General features: G+C 32.4%; 1 protein-coding gene across 2 annotated transcripts; it reads right to left on the bottom strand.

Moving 5' to 3' along the window:
- Positions 1 to 1,033: 1,033 nt before the first annotated feature.
- On the bottom strand, positions 1,034 to 20,061 carry LOC140444041 (translation initiation factor eIF2B subunit epsilon-like). Of its 2 annotated transcripts, XM_072535637.1 has the most exons (11): positions 19,828 to 20,061; positions 19,223 to 19,347; positions 17,584 to 17,775; positions 16,116 to 16,293; positions 14,764 to 15,008; positions 14,631 to 14,681; positions 13,833 to 14,143; positions 11,910 to 12,122; positions 6,962 to 7,080; positions 2,189 to 2,353; positions 1,034 to 1,304 (listed from the first exon to the last, which is right to left on the bottom strand). In XM_072535637.1, the coding sequence occupies exons 1-11, from the start codon at positions 19,930 to 19,932 to the stop codon at positions 1,083 to 1,085; spliced, it is 1,926 nt and encodes a 641-aa protein (XP_072391738.1). In that variant the 5' UTR covers positions 19,933 to 20,061; the 3' UTR covers positions 1,034 to 1,082. The 2 variants fall into 2 exon arrangements, with proteins under 2 accessions (XP_072391738.1, XP_072391739.1); XM_072535638.1 differs by lacking the exon at positions 6,962 to 7,080 and having other exon boundaries at positions 1,178 to 1,304.
- Between the last annotated feature and the right edge of the window lie 1,504 nt (positions 20,062 to 21,565).

The raw sequence follows: 21,565 nt of genomic DNA, 5'->3' as shown, positions 1-21,565 counted from the left end.
CTTTCTTTCTTACTCCCCTTCCTTTTACCCTATCAGGGTGTCGGATTTGGGCTAGCTATTTTAATTTCCATTTACCCACCTGTATCATTCTTTTCCGTAATATGATCCCTCAAATATTTTAGCAAACAACTACCTATTTCGTTAACACCTCTACGAGCTACTATTACTAGAGTAATGAAATTCTAGTACAGGGAAAGAATCTATGTGCCTTCTTGCAAAATTCTTTCTTTCATCATCTACCCTTGGACGTCCAGCTTTTCATTACCACCTCTTCTTTTATTTTCTATAAAACCGGTATTTGTAATCATTTAAAGCTGTATGTATAACTCTGTTGTTTATATTCAATATATAATTCAAATTATATTCAATTAACGTATCGAAGGATTCTGGAATGAATATTTCATCAGATCCACAAGAAAAATCTTTTTCAGATGGAAACATTGTCAGATGATGTATCAGAGGTTTCTGGAATGAATAATTCATCAGATCCACAAGAAAAATCTGATTCAGATGGAAACATTCTCATTGATGGAAACTAGTTTTTAATATTGTACTTGACTATTCACCTCTTTTATAAATTAGATTAACATTTGAAATATAACTATTTTAGTCAACAAGTTCAAAATACTCAAAATTATGCCAATAACTTTGGAAGAACTCTTTGTCGAATGTGTAAAATCATAAGCCACCTACGGAACTGTAATTGGCCATGTCAAGATGTTGAATGGCTCGATGAGAACGACGTAGACATTCCAAAATTGCATGAAAGTGAGCAGATACACAACATTGAGCAGAAAAACATCTAACTATAAAATATTAAAATTTTATTGTGATTTAATGCATTTTTCATGTTTTTAATTAAATAAACTCAATTATGTATTATGACCACTGTAATTTTTTTAAATTATAACAACTCTGAAATTATCACAGATGTGCAGCAAACACGACGTAGGAGTTACTTTGATGATCGTTTGTTTCAATACTTTATTCTTGGAATATGTTATGTGTAATAATAATGCAAAAATAAAACATCTCAAAATATAGTCATTTTTATTACGTAATTAATATAAACTAAAAACAATTTAATCGCTTTCATCCTCATCGTCATCGTCACTGGATGCTTCTTCCGCTTCTTTGAGCCAATCAGCAAATGGTTTAACTTGCTTGCTGAAGGTGCTATTGTTTTCTAATTTGTTAAACCAATCCAGTATAACTTCTTCGCTTATATAATCTTTATCGTACATGTGCTGTAATATTGCAATCACCCACTTTTCTTTAATGTTTTCGTTCGACTCGGCTACTTCCTACAAAAAAAAAGAAGAAATTATTCATTAAAAATGTTTGGCTATATTCTTGATTCCTACACTTTTTTGCGTAATTATGTTAACTTTTATTCTGAAATATTTAAGCCACTTAGTGTTTTCGATTAACTAAAATAAAAACTAAAATAAACCTCATAATGGCAGATCTATGTTGGCATAAAGACATCACTAAAAACGATGAAGAAATCGGAGCTGGAGTATACGGAGGGAAACGCATTAGTAAAGCCTAGGTAATCATTCCAAAATCTTCTAGCAGAAATTTATGCTATAGAGATAATAAACAGGAGCTGTAGGGTATAAAAAATATACCGGATAATCAGGCGACATTAAACGCACTGGAATCGAATCCAATTAACTACTAGTTAGTGTGGAACTGGACGTACTGATATTAAAGGGAATGAAAAGGCAAACCTACTTGCGAGGGAAGAGGCAAATGAAACATTCATCGGTCCAGAATTTTTCATTGGCATAGCAAGAAGCACAGTCAAAAGAACGATATCTGACTGGGTGGAACGGATGAAATGTAACAACTCGTACGAAAAAGTGGGTCAAACATTCGAAGGCTTTATACATGAACCTTCGAAGAAGAGACCCAAAGATCTACTAGATATGAATAGAAACAATCTACAAATTATCATAGGTCTCCTAACAAGACACCGTCACCTCAAGTGACATATGAATAAAATCGGACTGACATTAAACATAACCTAACCTAACCTAAAAACTAAAATCCATTTAGATTATGTTCCAAGCGCTGATAAAGAGAGGAACTGATCGTTTTATGATTAAAAACACTTTTTTTAACGTAAAACAAATAAAAAATGCTGCAAAATGTAAAGAAGAAATAATACAAATCAGTTAGTTACCTGTACTGCTTGCAAGCAATCCACCATGGCGTTTTCGTTACGGATGTAATTCTTCAGGACAGGAGCAAAGTATGACAACAAACGTGCCAAGTGAGAGTAATACTGAACACCAATAGGCTCCCTTAAGGAAATACATAAAATAGCTTTTACAACGTTGAAGTTTACCTAAAATGTATACAAAATTAAAATTTTAAAAGTACTCTTAATGTCTATTTTGATAAATTAATAAATTAAAAACAATTTTATCTACTAAGGGCTACATATGTTAACTTTTAACTATGTTTATATACATCTGACAGCACCGACGGTTCTAATATAATAACATCTAAACATTTTATACGAAAACTTCCATAGTCAGGCTAGATAAAAACATACTTCTTTATATGGGGAAAAATTCTAACTTAGCGTCAACATGATCTTGTTAATGAATGTAATGTAAGTTGCATACTTTTGGCATAAATTGAGCAAGTCAGTGATAATTTGATTATAAGGATGAATTTCCCTACTTATTTACCGACCTCATTCATTGTTCATAAATAATCAATAAATTCGAAATATACCAGTCACCAGAGCAAGCAAGTTTCCGGAAAGATTACAATACGATGTATCAGATTGAAACACTCAAGAACTCTATTGAGAATACAACAGAACATAACATCTATATTTTACAGACTACAACAAGGCGTTTGTCTCACTAGAAATATTTGTAAAAATGGAGGCATTCCAAAAACTAGTAAAAATCACGTAAAGAAATACTACTGGGAGGTGAGTGCAAAAAACGAAGAAGTGGAATGGCAAAACAGAAATCATTGGAAGATGTAAAAAAGGACATTGGGTTATTACGGGTACCGGACTGGAAAACAAAACAAGGAACAGAAAGAAATGGAGAAAAATAGTAAAGGAAATCGAAGCTATAAACCAGCTGGATTGAAATAGATATTGCTTTCTTAGTATTTCAATGTTTGGCTACATGGACAGCCTTTACGTAATTCGTAATAGAGATTCTAGATCTTTAGACTCTCTTGAACGCACGAAACAATGAATACAATGAAAATGTATGAAAAGACTTGTGTTAGAATCTATACAAATCAAGCGAGAACTGAGCAATACTATTAAAATCAAAAAGATCCAATACTTGGGTCATATATTGAGGAGGCCTAAATATTGCTTATTGCGGTTAATCATTTAAGGGCAAAATAGAAGGAAAACGCTGGATCAGACGAAAAAAAACTGTCATAGGTGTGTAACATTAAATACTGGAGAAATTGCATGAAATCATGACATACAAAGAAGAAGAAGAAGCAATTACAAATCTACCATGTACAGCAGTTGAACATTTGATAATCACACAAAAATCTACAATTTCGTTTACTTGAAAATCGCCCCTATTATTTAGAATATCAGTTACACGCAGTAGGCGCAATATATTTTTCTCTCTAAGTGTCATTCCTCCTTGAAAGTCGATAACTAATTGCACGATATTTGTCTATTGCTTATTTACTGCTGCTCGAAATAGTGATGTAGACCGTGTAGAGTACAAAAAAAACGCCAATTATCGTGATGTATGCGAAACGACATATTTTTGGTCATTGGACTTCTACCACCGGTGAAACGATTGGAAGCTGTGGCATTCATTCAGGCAGCGGTCTGCGAAATGTTAGTTACTACCTAATGTTAGTTATTATTACATACTACTGACAGATTTACGCTAGCCAATGTTTCATTGCCACGATTTACTTAAACAATAAGTTCACAACCACTAAAGTCGACTTTACATTATGCAATTTCATGCTATTCAAGAGCTATGCAAGACAGATAAACGACAAAATTTATCGTTCAGAATAAAATTTAATCCTATTGTGTAAGTGTAAATGTCATTTATTGGATATAATAATTTGTGATTTATATTTGAGTATATTTAAGGCTGGACTGAAATTTCCGAGTGAAATATCTAAAGTTAATGTTTTCATTTATTTCTTCTGTTGGCAACAGTGAAAGTGGTATCTCAAAATTGCACAAAAATAGTTCTGATGTAAACAGATCAGGCTAGACAAGACATATGCCATGCAAGACGGACTTGCATAGCATGATACTTGCATGGCCTAGATGTAAAGCTATCTTAAGATAAGTCCTCCTAAAAGATGCGCGACGATACTTTATTATAATTGGATGTTCCTGAAATTGGTCCAGTATAACCCGAGATATGTAATATTTTTCCGAGCGCTGTGTTTTGAAACTGTGTTGGACTTTTTGAAGAGCTCGGCTGGCACTTTAGTCGGTTACCCTAACTCCTTTTACTCCATTCAGAACGCAAAGTACTCTTTGTTTACAACACTCTTGTTTAAACAATTTTTAGTAATTTTGTTTGCTAAGAGTTGTTAAAAACTTGACTTTTCTTATAAAAGATTGGTTAATTTTAGAATTTAGTGTTGGTAATTAACGTAACAGTGATTTAAAAAAGGCTATATTGGCTGCTAAGGGTCCTAGAACATTTTTTTTTTTATTTTAAAAGGTGTATACCACATGTATCAGAAAAATTAAAAAGGAAAGGAAATAAATACACCACAACAGTATTAAAAACAACAAACACTCTATCTATTATTTCCGAAAAGAAACCCAACGACACAGACAAGACTGCCAACTGCTTGTTCATTGGCGGATGAATACCTCTATGGAAGGTTGTCACTCCATGTTTTCCGCGGTCGTCCGATAGTTCTTCTGCCGATTGGTGACTTATCTCTTGCTATTTTGATGACACGGGTCTCCTCCATTCTGCTTATGTGGTTATTCCATTCTTTTTTTTTCTATTTTAAGTCCATTCATTTATACTTTGTACGTTACATTTTCTTCTAATGTTTTCACTTCTCTTTCGATCTCTTAGCGTATTTCCTGTAATTCTTCTCAGTGCTCTCATCTCTGCCGTTTCCCGTAGCCTTTGCGTTGTGGCTGCGTCGGATCTTGTTTCTGAGGCATATGTCATTATTGGTCTTACACTGGCTTTATAAATTCTTGACTTTATCTTAGTGTTAATGTGTCTGTTTCGCCATATAGTGTTATTAAGGCATCCTGCCAGTCTATTTGCTTTTTGTACTTGATCTCTCACTTCTTTGTTCAGGTTTCCATAGCTGGACAGTGTAATTCGCAGGTATATTCTTTCCATTACTTGTTCAATACTGACACCATCAATTTCTATTTTACATCTGGTTGGTTTTTTGCTGACTACTATTGTTTTAGTTTTCTGAGATGAGATTGTCATATTAAATTCTTTTGCTCTTATGTTAAATCTGTGGACCAGTCTTTGCAGACTATCTGGATCTTGGGCTATCAATATTGCGTCGTCTGCGTTACAGATTTGTTTCCCATTCTGTATCCTCTTTCTTTGTTAATGCTTTTGATGATTTCATCCATGATCAAATTGAAGAGCATGGGGCTTAATGAATCCCCTTGTTTTATTCCGTTCCCATTTCTATAGGTTCTGTAAGTTGTCCATCTATTCTGACTTCCATTTTGTTGTATTGGTAGATGTTTTCGATAGTTTTTATAATATTTAGGGAAACTTCTCTATTATACAGAAGATTGATTACATCTTTCTGTCAAACTCTTTCTTTAGGTCAATCAGACACGGAAATGCTGATTTATTATAGTCTAGTGATTTCTCAGTAATTCGCTTTATGACGAATATTGCATCTCTACACGATCTTCTACTACGAAAACTCTGTTGTTCATCTGCTAAACTTATCCTCTGATTTATTAGCACTTGTAAAATTTTAGTTGTAAGTTTTAGCGTAGTATTTAACAAGTTTATACCTCTGTAGTTTCCTCCTTTTTTGAATAGTAGAATTAGTTCGCTCGTTCTCCATTCTTCGGAGAGTTCAGAGAGTTTGACAAATCATGAAAGAAACGGGAAACAAAAAGAGGAAAATCAAAAAGAGAGAATTCAGCAATAAGAATATAATAAAATTAACGAGTTAATGGAAGATCAGAGACACGTTATTTATAATTAACCACATAAGCAAAGAAAGATCGGATTTTGATATCAACCCGAAAGTACATCTCTCAAAGTTTCACTCAAACATAGCTAATGTCTGCAAGATCGAGGCCAAGTGAGTCAACTGTCAAATTAGTATTAATACTCATCGCTAATTATAACCATTTACAGTTTAAGTTCATTAATAATATTTATTTTAAAAATTCTTTGAAAACGGTTTCCGGATTGGAAATTGAAACTTCCAAACAACTATAAATTTGACTTCGCATTACAATCAATCGTAAAATAATATTTAATTCATTCGTAAAATAATATTTTAGAAAATATGGTCTTCTCTCTTTGTAAAAAATAGTTTGAAAAACTTGACAACTTCTTCCAATAAACTATCTCACATATATTAATAAAATGGACTCATTATTTTTCCAATGACCCCACACCCAAAATTACTCATCATTTTTTCAGTTCTTTCCTTTTGGTCCTTGGCATCCGCATTTTATCATCTAGTAATCTTCTTAGCTATCTTTGCCCACCAAATCGTGACCCACCAAACTCTCTGCAATTCTAAGATAGACGTTTCTTGAACCATGAATAAAATATAAAATAAACTGATACGAGCATAATAGGCAATATGAGAATAGGTGTGAGAACAGGCAATAAGTGTGATCTCGATACTAATGTGTAATGCTATCGTTAATACTATTATATTATATAAGCAGTAATGCATAAAAGTTAAGATTGTGTGAATGTCTTAATACAAGCTAAATAAAAAGGAAAATGATATTCACCTCTTTCACAGTAACGTTATAGGCGTATCGGGAAGAGTTAATTTCCAGAATAAGATTATCGCATAATAGATTGTCGTCGAAACCTCTGGTAAGACTATCAATTACTTCAGTAAAGAATACTAAAAACAAATATTAATAATATTACGATATAGATAAAACTATTGTGATTATTGTCATGCAGTTAGTTTATGTTAGTAACCATCAATCTAGCAAGCAAGCAATACTCCTACTTTGCTAATTTGTTTTTATAATTTTATTACTGCTGCTACCTAGTCTAGCAGTCCATTCAAGGCCCCCCTCTCTTCTAACTAATGTTTGTTCACCTTCCTTCCTTATATCAAGTTTTTTGGTAGAATGTAGTACACTTTGATTACCCAGGTTAAAAGAAGTTCCAAAATTTAAATATTAACTTTAACACTTTGTCAATGGACAATCGGGGAATTTATATATTTTATATATTAAAAAATTGACAGTTAACACATATTCTGGAGTTGAAAAATTGTCAGCAAAAAAAATAATTCTAAAATGTCCACCTACCCCTACCCAAAATTAAAATGTTAATATTAATTTAAAAGTAGTTGGATGTAGTACACCGAAACTCCTTTACTGTGTTAGTTGTCCCTGTGTTGCAGTGTGTTTTTGATTTTAATCCTAAATTAATACAATACAAGCTGGTCTGACTGAGCCTTCAACAATCGTTTACTAGAACAGGACCATTACATATATATATATATATATATATATATATATATATATATATATATATATATATATATATATATACAGTGTGGCGCACCGAAAACGAAACAGAGGCATTTACTGGCAGATGATTCCTTTTTTGAAAAAACGCTCGGACCCGTCGATTTTGTTTTCGAGGGGGACACAAAATTGGCATAAAATCACTTTAACATTTGCAGCCCCTTAAGCGGGGGTGGCATCATCCCTAAAATCTTAAATGAAAAGGGGGGTCGAATGATCCATTATTTGAAAGGTCTTTCAACTCCCTTTATAATGATGTAAAATTCATGTATTCAATTCAGTAGTTTTGGAGATTTATTGATTTAAAGTTTAAAGTAGACTTTAATAGGTACATCAAATTAGTTTGTACTTCTTTCAGAAGAAATTTGAGTAAAAGCATTTTCTTGATAAGTAAATGCTTTTATTTACTACGCCCATGGTTTATTAATAATAAAAATAGCAATTGAAGTGTCCTTTGTGACAAAAAAAGTTGTTTCTTGAAGAAAGATAAGTAGAGAATGCCACGTACTTATTTTAAATAGGAAATAGTACATTAGTTTGCGATTGATTTGACCAATCTTTGTTGTTAAAATATCATTTATTGCTTTATACATAAATTAACCATGGTATATTCCACGGCAGAAAGGGTTGAAATTATTGAAATATTTTTCGGAAATAATCAGTGCGCTAATAGAACAGCACAAATTTTTAATGAGCGACATGAGAACAATAATGTGCACCGAAAATATGTTCTAGAACTTGTAGCTAAATTTCGGGAAACTGGATCAGTCGCCAATAAAAAACGTAATATTGAAAATCCTATAAGGAAAGAAGCAACAGAAGTGGCGGTTTTAGGGCAAGTTATTGTAGATCCTACATTAAGTACCCGCAAATTGCAAACTTCGTGTGGTGTTAGTCGACGTACTATCCAACGGATTCTAAAGGCCCATAATTTTTATCCGTATAAAATTCACCTTGTACAAGAACTTAATGAAGACGATTTTGATAAGCGATTAAAATTTTGTGAAGTTATGAGTGAACGAATTACAAACGATGAACAATTTTTATTTAACATTTGCTTTTCCGACGAATGTTCCTTTTTTTTAAATGGCGAAGTAAATCGTCATAGTTGTCGATATTGGTCGGACTCTAATCCCAGAATTTACCATGAGGTACACACACAGCAGCCACAAAAATTAAATGTTTGGGCTGGCATTTTTGGCGATCATTTGGTTGGTCCTTTTTTCTTACCTGGAAATTTGACTGGTGAAATGTATTTGGAATTACTGCAAAATGCCATAGATCCTGCGCTAACAGATATAATTAAAAATCAGAATGATGGTCGATACGTTGAGAATATGTTGATGTTCCAACAGGATGGTGCCCCACCACATTACGCATTAAGAGTTCGGCATTATTTAGATCAGACCTTTCCAGGTCAATAGATTGGTAGAAGAGGTGCCGTTGAATGGCCCCCAAGATCGCCAGATTTATCACCTTTGGATTTCTTTTTGTGGGGTTACTTAAAAAGCAAAATCTATGCTACTTAGCCAACATCCTTAGAAGATTTACGACAAAGAATTGTGAATGAGTGCCATCAAATTACTCCTCAAATATTGCAAAATGTCCGGCAACGTTTTCAGCAAAATCTTTATTATTGCATGGAAAGTAATGGTGGTCATTTTCAACATTTACTCGGCTGACAGGTCAGTTCATTCTTTATTTTTTAACAACTTTGCTGCTATGTATTGATCTCCTCTTACGATGATGTATTTAAACTTTAAATCAATAAATCTCCAAAACTACTGAATTGAAGTACATGAATTTTACATCATTGTAAAGGGAGTTGAAAGACCTTTTAAATGATGGATCATTCGACCCCCCTTTCCATTTAAGATTTTAGGGATGGTGCCACCCCCGCTTAGGGGGCTGCAAATGTTAATGTGATTTTATGCCAATTTTGTTTCCCCCTCGATAACAAAATCGACGGGTCCAAGCGTTTTTTTTTTAAAGGAATCATCTGCCAGTAAATGCATCTCTTTCGTTTTCGGTGCGCCACCCTGTACATATATATATATATATATATATATATATATATATATATATATATATATATATATATATATATATATATATATATATATATATATGAAGCAAGAAGTCCCTTCGATTGGTGAACTGCAAATACTTACTGAAAGCTATTGGACATGTTATGAATATAATTTTATATAACCCCTTTATGTAGAAAAAAAAAACAAACCTGGACAAAGAAGTGAGAAATCAAGTACAAAAAGCAAATAGTCTGGCATGATGACTTAATAACACTATATGGCGAAACAGACACATTAACACTGAGATAAAGTCAAGAATTTATAAAGCCAGTGTAAGACCAATAATGACGCAAAGGCTAATGGAAACTGCAGAGATGAGAGTAGAGATGGAAACCGCAAAACATGGAGTGACAACTTTCCATAGAGATATTAATCTGTCAATGAACAAGCAGAATTGCTTATAAAGAGGAAGAAGAAGAAGAATGTAGAGAAACGATGTTCTGAACAATGAGCATCAGCCTGAGCTGTCTCACTATGTTGATTCTGATTGGAACCACTAGAAGAAGAGGAAGACCGAGAAAAAGATGGATAGATGACGTGGAAAACAACGTAAGAACCATAAAGGTTATATATTGGAAAGCTCAATGAAGGCACCGAAAAAAATGAAAGCAAATCACCACAACCGCGAAAATACACTAAATTATAATGAACGAAAGGGAATAATCCACCTCTAAAAAAAGGATTATTATACGCCCAGGTGTGAGCCATAATCCCATGGAATTGCAAGGCTATGATGATGATGATGATGGATATGTCTTGGAATGAGCAGCCCTCGACTAGAATTTGTTCATCTCCCCTGATCTTGAGTTTTTTCAATAATCTGTCTTCTGTCTTAAAGTTGGTTCTGTTTCATTATGCGGGTTCTGATAATTGCCCTATCAGCCACTCTCTCGGGGACACGGGTGAGGACTATGGGACGCTTAGGCATGTTATTGTAATCAATTACAGTCAAGACGGCTCTCTACTCTACCATAGACCCTCAATAGCCCTCATAACATTAGCAGTCCATTTCTTGGTATATTCGTCAGCACAGTCCAACCACAGGGTCCCTACGATAAACTTTATTTTATGGAACTGCTCAAGTTGATTTTGACTTCCTATAGAAGCCTCATTCACTGATTGTTCCAATTTTTTGTCGATCAGGTCTGCTTATTCGGTGTGCCACCGCTACCTTGAATGCTTTTGTAACATTGCTATATGACCTAATCTGCTCGTTAGACTTCCTAGGTTTTTTAGAGATTCTTTGTTGTGTTGGTGTTATGGTATTCTGTCGAGATCTCTCTTTACCATCGATTGTTACCAGTTTCTTCTTAATTGATCCAGTCCGTTCCTCTCGGAATAGCTTTTGAGTCAATACTTGGGGCGGACATAAAGTCCGGCGTTGGTCTTCAAACTTGGTACATAAGTTTCCTTGGACGAAGGAAGAACTCTATTTAATTTGGAGTTAATAGGTCAAATATTGCCAAAGTCACAGACAGCTCCAGATATAGAGTCTTCGTATATAATTCCTTTAGGACGTAAATATATAAACTGTCTAAAGAACATAGCGGTCTAGGTAGCTCAGAGTCGAATGAATTCTTCTTTGGTGTCGAATGTGTGGGTTCTGAAATCTCCTGAATTAAATTTTTGAGCATGTATATTTCTGTTTCCGTCATGAACTGAGTCTATATTTATCTCACTTGTTTACCTAAAAACATCTTCTTCAATTGATAGAATTTACGTCAAATTGTAACGACACTTCAGTGAGTTGAGTGAAATAAACGATAGATGAATTATTGGGCAAGTTCACTTAAAGGATAGAAACCCAGACATAACAACAGGTCGAGTGGCTATTGCTAAGTAACTTTTTGTATTCCTGTATAACTGTTTTTAGTTAAATTACTTAACAGTTTAATTACTCAACTCACAATCCCATAAGGTACTTAAAAAATAAAAATACTGCTAAATTCATTCAAATAGACATTCGATAATTCAATTTTTCGAAATGCCAAAATTTATAAAAATTTGTGATAAAACTACTAAAACCTAAAAAATACATGCTAAAAAAACATTATGTCTTATATACACTATAATCAAATAATAAATACAGAAAAACTTACGTTTTGTGTCATCTGGAATCGGTGACTGAGTATACGATAGTTCTTCTTCACTCTCGCTAAAACCATCTTCGTCTGAGTCATCATAATTTTCTTCTTCCCAGATACGCAACCTATGTGTCTTCATGTATATATCAGAAGGAAGCTGATCGTCGTCATCGTCATCCGATATTTTTAATTCATAAGCTTTGCTGCCCAATTTAACAAATTCTTCGTCTAAAACGAAATACAAATACGGCATTAAAAGCGTTAAATATATTATTAACTCCAACATTCCACATCAACAATAAATTATCTAATATTTATTAAAAGGGTCTGCATGTGTATATGTGTAAGCATCATTTTCAACTAAAACATGGCTATTTGCCAACAAGATCCAGGCCAAGCAAGTCAACTGTCAAATTGTGGTAACATAATTTCTTAATGGACAGCCGGAATGTGACGTCACGGCTGTCATATTGTTATTACTTTCCAAACAAAAGTTGAAATGCCCAATCAAGACTTTTTAATTTCTATAAAGTTAACATTTTGCTTCCTCTGCTGCTTTTTCTTTTAAGTATAGTGTTTTTTAGAATAATACCATCATTATTCAGTGTTCTATTTCTATGAAATATAGTTTAAAAGTTTAAATTATAGAAATTCTAACTTTACTTTATTGATACATGCATTTTTTTGCCATTTGTACTCCATTTACTAATATTGTGCACATGTCCTCACGAAAAACGAGAATAATTATGAACTTTGAACAAAAGTGATGAATTGGCAAAAAATCTATTTCATTTCCACCTTTCAAACCTTCAAATGTCACATGTTAGCAAAAAAATTACAGTACGTTTAGGGACTATTTTTAAAATAATGTAAAAGTCAAAATTTTGTGTATTACTAAAGCATTGATTTCTAAGGAGAAAACTACTCTTCAACAGGTTCAATGAGTGTTATTTAATATTTGCTTTGACAGAAAGAACAGTTGAGAAATAATATACTGACTTTAAACACAGTCATATAGTCTCAAATGATGGTGAACACTCTGGTCGACAAAATCCGACAGTTTTCAAAGCTGTGCTCAATCTGAATACTGCGATTTTAGGTCAATCAAAAACTAACCCGTGGACAATTTGCTTGCTTACAATTGTTTCAGAGAAATAAACAGGAGGACTTGTGTCGACACTATTTCATTTCGAAGTCAAATTGGTTGTTAGTTGAGTGAACAGCAGCTGGTAAAAATAGTTCAAAGCAACTAAAGACGCATGCATCAGCAGGTAAGCTTATGTATTTTGGAATAAGGAAAATATTTTGTTCACCAGTTACCTCGAAAAAGAACGAACCATCAATTGCGAATATTATATGGCATTTTAAGGAAGAAATTGCGAAGAACAGCTATATCAGACATTGATTACAAAGATGACCAAGTATATATCTAAGTTGATAAGTAGTAGTATAAGTCAGTTTTTGTTGGTTCCGAGGATTGCTCACCATCAGATCTGTCATTCGCTTCTCCACACAGTCTTAAGAGTACAAGTCAGTTCATGCCGTAATTTTTTGTACAGCTCACATTGATCATAAGAAATAAAGGTCTAACCTCTGTGGTAAGTATAAAGAGATAAGTATAGTTGCTGGAAAACATTATTTGACTTATTAGTCTTACTACTTATCAATTTGGATAATTGTACTCGCAATTTTTCTACATTCACCATATTCTTCAGATTTGACATGCAGCTACTGGTTTTTAGCAGACCTCAAAAGAATACTACTGGGAAATAGATTTGGACCAAATAAGGAGACAATTATTGAGGTTTAAATTTGCCTTAAAAGTTTGTTTTATTAATAGCTCCGAGTTTTTTGACTAAACCGATAAACATACAACAAATAGTCTAGTTAAACTAATTATTAGCTCGAATGAGACAAAACATATGAACTGTAGCTTACCATCTTCAGGTTGCTCAGCTTGGACAAGACAATCATCAATACAACTTCCTTTTTCTATAACGGTGCCTTCGCCTATTATACTTCCATTTTTCACTACTGAATTGGCTTTAATTGTACAACTTGGACCTATTACACTATGAGATATAACAGCGCCGTTCTCTATTTTGGTATCAGAAAACACGTAACATTCGTTCAATGTTACGTTAGTGCCCACGACTACGTTTGGTCCCAAAATTGTTCTATTGGCTCGAGAAGATTCTGGAATATTAGTGCCAGGTCCGATGATAACGTCGTTTTTCAGCATTTTGTTGCTATAAAATATAAAATTGTCGTCAGAATATTTAAAAATAATTCAGTAATATCTGTGGAGAAAGAAGAGTGGGCATAGAGAAGGAGTACATATATAGAAAGAGTTAAAAAAAAACAAGGCAAAACATGAAAGTAATCAAAAAAATTTGGCTTTAAAAATATAGCAAAAGTATCTGGCCTAACATTACATCACGATATATAACGACGATCTCAATGCATGTCAAGACAATTTCAATACACAATAATTCTAGCGATCACCAGCATCAAGCACGATAATGCTAGAAGAAAAGAGAACAACGTGGAAATAGTACAGTATAAAAACTATATAATAATAAAAGTGTTATACGAATAAAAAAATTTAATAGTTCTAAATGAAATAAAATTATGAAAACTCTTCTCTTATTGTCATTATTAGTCGATACTATTAAGAATATTACTAGAAATGGATTGAATTATATATTTTAAAACGTAATAAAACATTGAGCTTACTTTTTTCGAGGTAGATTCAGTGGATGTATCCACTTCCTCAGAAGCTGCTGGCTAAAATAACAAAAGACGGTAAAATATGGTTAAAGAGTTATCAGTATCAGTTTTACAAAGGTTTTTTTTAAGACGAAATTACCTGAGTGCTTGGTACATTCTCCATGAGGTGACAGCTCCACCAAATTGGTTACCCTTCAAGACATGAGTATAAACTGTTCCTTCTAAAATCTCCTCGTTCATCAGAAGGCCTCGTACTAGATCATCTTTAGTCTGGAAATCGAAATTATCGGAAAATAAGGGTAGAACCGAAGGAGAACAGATAGAAATTCGAGTGTCCCTCAAATTGTGTAGTAGATATATTGTCGGGTTTTCCAAAAACATTTCCTGGAAAATAAGAACAAATTTAGAAAGAAAATTTATAAATTTTTTAGTTCACTTTGCACCATAATACTACATTGGAACATGGTAATAATAGTAGGGAACTGGAGAATACTGCCGTATTAATCGCTAACGTCAAGAGGACTTGTGGACTACTGGAGACCACGCGACACAGCAATGAATAAGAAAAAAACCTAACAACCTAACCTAAATGTGAAATGCATATTCTGCGAAGGCAATCTTCCAGCCAACTACAAGGACTGTTCAATATACAAGGAATTATAACAAAAAATATATCCCGCACTAAGATAAAAACAAACTAAATCCAACAATATTAAACCTGAACAATATATTGTTATATGACTGTAATTACAGTCCTGTAATATCTCAAAAATTCTACCTGGTATTCTATCAATGGTTTATTCGCGATATTTTCCTGGAATTTCGTGTTGACAAAAAAGCCAATGTCAATGGGCGTATGTTGGTTGCCCTGTCCCAAGCTCCCAGATACTCAATATCCACAATAAGACAAAGTAGCGATAGTTTAGTTGCCGGTGGACTTCTCAATGGCGACAGATGCAGTTTTAGCGTCGATACTGTGGCAACTAGGTCAATGATGAGTAAATGTTTTCTCGGCCACTCATTTATAAGGATAATATCGAAACCTCCCATACTAGAGACAGTAACAGGCAAAAACATAACTGTTTATGGGAAGAGATGTGTAAAAAAGATGTGTGCTAATAGCTGACATCGTAGATGAGTTCATCCTGGACATCGACGTCATGTCCGAACATGAGTTTATTGTAGATGTCAGAAAAAGAACCTTAGTCATCGGCAATGAAAAAATTCTACTGTCCGCCTCTAGAAACCAGCAAAATGGTGGCTTGGGAGCCATGTTATTGGAACCAGAGGAGCGGGTCATTTTTACATAATAGCCTGTACAAATTCCTGAAAAAATCACGATTTGTTTGGTCCCTTGGTTGTTAGATTTCACTGTCGATAATTATGTCTGGATTATAATTTTAACAATTGTTTATGAAACTTTTTTGGAAGCGCTTATATTCTTCGAAACGAACAAAAAGAATTATGAACAAATGGAAACAGGTTACTTACCACAGGAAAGTTCAATTTCCGCTCTCCTAATTTGCTGTGTCTCTTATAAAAAAGTACTCTATTGTGGCTATCCGTGGCTAATAAAATATCTTCTAACGAATGTCTTCCAATATGACCAACTCCAGCTTCTTGTAAAATTACAGTCATGGCTGTGTATTTGTCTGCTTTAACTATTTCGCTAAAATAAATGATATACAAAAGAATAAGTTAAAAAAAAACAAATATGCATTAGATCTGGTCTTTTATTCCATTCTGTAGTGCTAAAAAACTACAAATAATGTGAACATTCCATATTGTTTGGAAAAAAATATATCCTAATTCCTTCTTTTCTTGAATAATTCGTGAAGTGGTAAAAATGCAAATGCATAGCAAGAATATACATAGAGAGGTTTTACTATGAGAGAGATACTATTATGTTTAAAGCCACTAAATACATGGGTGAAAACCTGTTAAATGTTATTAAATTGATAGTAAATTATGGCTTCTTTAAGCAGAACTTGCTTAAATTTTAAACTTACTATAAAATTAGCAGCAATCATGTATTTTAATATCAATTTAATAACATTTAAAAGGTTTTCACACCTGTATTTAGTCGATTTATACATGCATACCTTTGTAGCAGCAATGAAGATGGAATATTTATTCCGAAAACATTCTGTGATTTAGTCTGAAAGAGTTTTTTAAATAAATATACCTTTTATAAAGGATGTTTTACTAATTGTTTTGTGATATATGGTATACAGCTGACTACAGCATATTAACTTTTTCTTGTGGAGGTACTATTATGTTTTAAATGAGTATAGAAAGAAAAGTCATTGTAATACTTGTTTTCTGCAGTGGAGAGATACACCTGGATAACATTATAATTAAATAGATTATTATTTAACTGAAATTATATTCTGTCGATGACAGATATAAAATTTTTAACATGTGTAGTTTTTGTGAACTACGAAGTTAGAAAAATACCATTCCTATATAGTGTATGTGGGTATTCTGTGTTTAGACATTACTCAAAATTTTCTATCCCCAATGTTATCAGTGTATAAGCTGTAATAGATAATATAAAATGTTGAGCATTTGCTATGTTGCAAAAGTATTGTTTTTCAAGTTCTTGGACTTCTAACCCTGCATGTACTATGTATAATATAATATATATATATATATATATATATATATATATATATATATATATATATATATATATATCGAGAAAAGGAGTACGACCGTCAATCCAATATAAACTAAGGTACACTCGAAGAGTGGTGGGTTTTTCGGTCAAAGTGGATGTTCCACTTTGACCGAAAAACCCACCACTCTTCGAGTGTACCTTAGTTTATATATATATATATATATATATATATATATATATATATATATATATATATAACTGATTTTTACAGAATAAATATAAATAAATGGGAAAATAGAGCAGTTGAGCAAATAAATTATGTAAAAAAGTTTTAATTACCTATGCTTCTCCAAAAGAGGTAATAGCTGCACATTAGACATGGTACCAGGTTCTAGTAAAACAAAATCCCCTCGTATTAAGCCCTTAGCGTCCAAATCCCTAAGACAATCACCAAATGATTGACATGATTCAGAGACTAAAATATTAACCTTCATAGTAAGAGTCCAACCATCTCCATTTTTGATGCATTTGCTAAAATTTATAAACCACATACCAAAATTATTAACAGTTATACAAACAGTTACAATAAAGTTGATTTAAAAGATTTCGTCTAGAACTGCAGTAAGCACTAACAAAAGCAATGTGAAAGTGGGTTTACTAATATGATCCACCCTTGCCTACAGCACATTTAATAATTTCTGAGGGAGTTGAAAATAAAATGTCGGGAAGAAACATAAACTGCTGATCACAGTCTGTAAACCATGAATAGAATACACCATTATAGATTAGATGTAAGCATCACCCACTAATTCTGTATTCAAAATGTATGGTGCATTATGTGAATATGGTAATGGGAATAGGAGTAATACCTCATTGAACACAACATTTGAGGTAATTGATTAGAATTTACCCTTTGGTAAATCAACAGGAAGTTACTCAATCACTTCAAAATTCATTGATTATTCATTGATCTTGAGAAAGCTTATGATAGAGTTCCCAAAGAGATTCTGTGGTGGGTGTTCAATGTGAGAAGAGCTACTGGTGAGTGTGAAAAGTGTAAAAGTAACAACTAGTGTTACAAGAGATATGGGAGGGACTAATAAATTTCATGTTAAAGTTATTCATTCTCATTAGTGTTGGATTCGATAAAAGGAAAACTACAAGTTAACATTCCCTGGTGCTGAATGTATGCTGATGATGTAGTGATGGTAGGAAATACTAAAACAGGATTTTAGAACAAAAACTAGAATAGTGGAGACAAGTTCTTAAGGAAATAGGTTTAAAACATAGTAGGGCCAAAACGGAGTATTTCCATCATTTAAAGATGGAGTTAATACAAACAAAATAATAACTTTGGAAAGTGAAATGGTTGTGAAAACTAACAGTTTTAGGTACTTAGGATCAGTATAACTGAGTAATGGGGAAATAGATGGAGATACATGTAGGAGAATTAGGATTGGATGGATGAAGTGGAAGAAAGCTAGTAGTGTGTTGTATGACAGAAAGATTTCAATGAAACTGAAAAGAAAATTCTATAAAACTGTCATAAGACCAGCTGTGATGTACGGAACTGAATGTTGAGTAGTTAAAAAGAAAGCAGAGCGACAATGCATGTACAGAAAATAATAATGCTTAAATGGATGAGTGGAGTGACAAAAAAAGGATAAAATTAAGAATGAGTATATCAGGGGAAATGTAGGGGTGGCACCAATACGAAGGATTGCTGGTTTGCAAGTTTCCTAGTGTAGTAGGAGAGAAAAGCCAAAGACCTGGGGAGGGACGCTTAGGCATGGAAAGGTGATAAAAGGGATTGATATTGTTATGACCCAAGATAGTAACTTCTAGAAAAATGAAGTAGGGGAAGCTGACCCTTCATAGTGATAACAGCAAAGAATGTTGATGATAATGATTAGAATTTAGCTTTTTAAATTTAAATCTTAAATTATATGATGTAAAATGTTTAAACAATTATTCTTACTTAATATGTCTTTTAATTTCATCGGAATGACTGCAACAAAATAAGAACACTTCTTCAATTCCACCTAAGGATAAAAACTCCAGAGTGTAGTCAATTAAGGGTTTGTTTAAAACTGGTAGAAGTGCCTGAAATAGATTTTAAAATTATATTTAGTTCATAAATTATGTATAATGTCTTTTATTTGTAAGTATATTAAATTGTAGTTAAATTCCATTAAAGTAAATAATATTGTCATGTTACGTATGAAAATATTTTATTGAGTATATTTTCTGCTCGATTGGAATTTCTTAACTTTTTCCTAGTATGTTGATAATGTAGCAATTTATTTGGTACTTCTACTACAACAATTTCATTTGTTGAGTTTAAGTAAAACCTAAGGCTTACATTTTTTTATACATATGTTAGAGGGCTTTATATTTGCTGTAGAGACAAATAAAGATTATTTTTGAAATAATTTATAAAGATTCTAATTGCATCATCTTCACTGAAAGTCAGAATTATTTAAAATATTGTGCAGTGTTTTATAGTTTTGTTACATAGTATATTCTCAATTTACATATTATACAAAACCAACATATTGAAATTACTTACTGAAACCAACTTACATGGGGGATTGATTTAGATATAGGTATAAATTCATCTGTAAAAGTATCTGCCACGATTATCGCTTGTACAGTTTTTTCTTTTTGCACTATTTCTTTATTACTCATATTTAATTATAAAAATTTCACGTTTTAAAATTACAATTACAATATAAAATGGTTTTATTCTTCTAATCTTTTTTTTTCTATTTTTTTTTATATTGAAATGTTTGACAGTTCAATTGAAGATTTTTTAGGTTAGCAAAGAACGTTAAGTTAAAAGAAAAAGAAGATAATTCTAGAAAGAGAAAGTCAGGCTTAAGTTATATTTTAACAAACTTAACTAAATTTAGCAGCTAATAAGTTTTTAATGAGGACGTATGGTTATATAAATAGGAACTACTATTTTAATGGAAATAAGCCACAATTAAAGTTTAAAATAAGTTTATTTACGTTTCATTTTCCACTTCGGAAATCGTTATCAAAATACAAAAATAATAATAAATTAAAAAAATAGTTTCATAAGGAATATAGGAACATAAAATATTTGCTATCACAGCAGCTCTATTTTCAAACCACAAATCTTAGCCTTTATAAAACTTTAAACTGTTGATTAGACAGTTTCATTTTACATTTCCTCGTTCGGTATTTGAGCCACAGATTTTTAATATACTATGCCATGACCACAGAGCACAATGTTTTCTTCTTGCCGTCATGTTGAACTGTCAGTCAATATCAATAGTTGATTGGAAGACTTTGAGGTTAACTGGTTAACAACATTGATCATCTCATCAAAACAAAATAGAGCAGCTAGTTATTTGAAAATGGAAACAAATAAACCCAATGAAAAATGTAAAAGAATATGCGGAAATGTATTTTTATATACTCGGGAACAAAGGCTTGTGATGACAGTATGGTACCACGAAAGGATCTTCACTGGATTGTCTTATGATCAATTGAGTCAAAATTTTTTAGAGAGGTTTAAAACTGCATCTCCTTCTTACAAATCAGTTAATCGATGGGAAAAACAATTATTTAAACATGGAAGTGTTCCCATTTCAACTAGATTTAGATTAAATAATAAGGCTACAATAGCTAGATTGGTACATGTTCCATATGTCAAAGAAAATTTAATTCGATTTCCAGATCTTACCTTACGTGCGCGTGCACGATTCCTTGGGATGACTGAGGCAAAACTTAAAACCATATTAAAGGAAGATTTAAAATACGATTTTGGTAAACTAAAAAAATCGAATACAGAGAAAACTAACAGTGAATCCAATACAATTTGAAGAAATTATAGACATATCACGAAATTAATATTTTTTATTACTTTTAATATTAGATGTTACAAATTTATTATTCCTAAATTTGAAACATTACATTTCAATGTAAAAAATAAAACTTGCAGAGTGCTACTTGATACTTGTTTATTGAAAACTATCCTTTCTAGTCTTTAAAATCTTATGAATTTCAATAATTATGGTTAATTATGTTTAATAAATATATATGTATATTTACCATAGTTTCTTAGATCATTTATAACAAATTATACAAAATATTATTATACAAATAGAGAAGGTACTTGATATTTGGTATATTTATTTTATTTTGGCACCTATCTAATTTGTACTAATGCAAGTTTTCTAAAATTGGCATTGGCAATACTAATACTCTAGCCTAGACTCTGAACTGAACATTCATAGGTTTCGTGTAAAAATGTAATGTAGATATCTAAAGATTTTTACCTAGTAAACAGTAA

The sequence above is a fragment of the Diabrotica undecimpunctata genome, chromosome 6 (assembly GCF_040954645.1).
Source record: "Diabrotica undecimpunctata isolate CICGRU chromosome 6, icDiaUnde3, whole genome shotgun sequence".
NCBI classification, from domain to species: Eukaryota; Metazoa; Arthropoda; class Insecta; order Coleoptera; family Chrysomelidae; genus Diabrotica; species Diabrotica undecimpunctata.
This window is presented reverse-complemented; position numbering and strand designations above follow the sequence as displayed.

Bases quoted from the DNA above. Each gene is read 5' to 3' on its own strand.
- LOC140444041 (XM_072535637.1), bottom strand. From the start codon at position 19,932: ATGAGTAATAAAGAAATAGTGCAAAAAGAAAAAACTGTACAAGCGATA. The intron at 19,348-19,827 runs GTAAGTTGGTTT...AATCTATTTCAG, and splicing joins TATCTAAATCAATCCCCCAT to GCACTTCTACCAGTTTTAAA. The intron at 17,776-19,222 runs GTAAGAATAATT...TATAAATTTTAG, and splicing joins GAAATTAAAAGACATATTAA to CAAATGCATCAAAAATGGAG.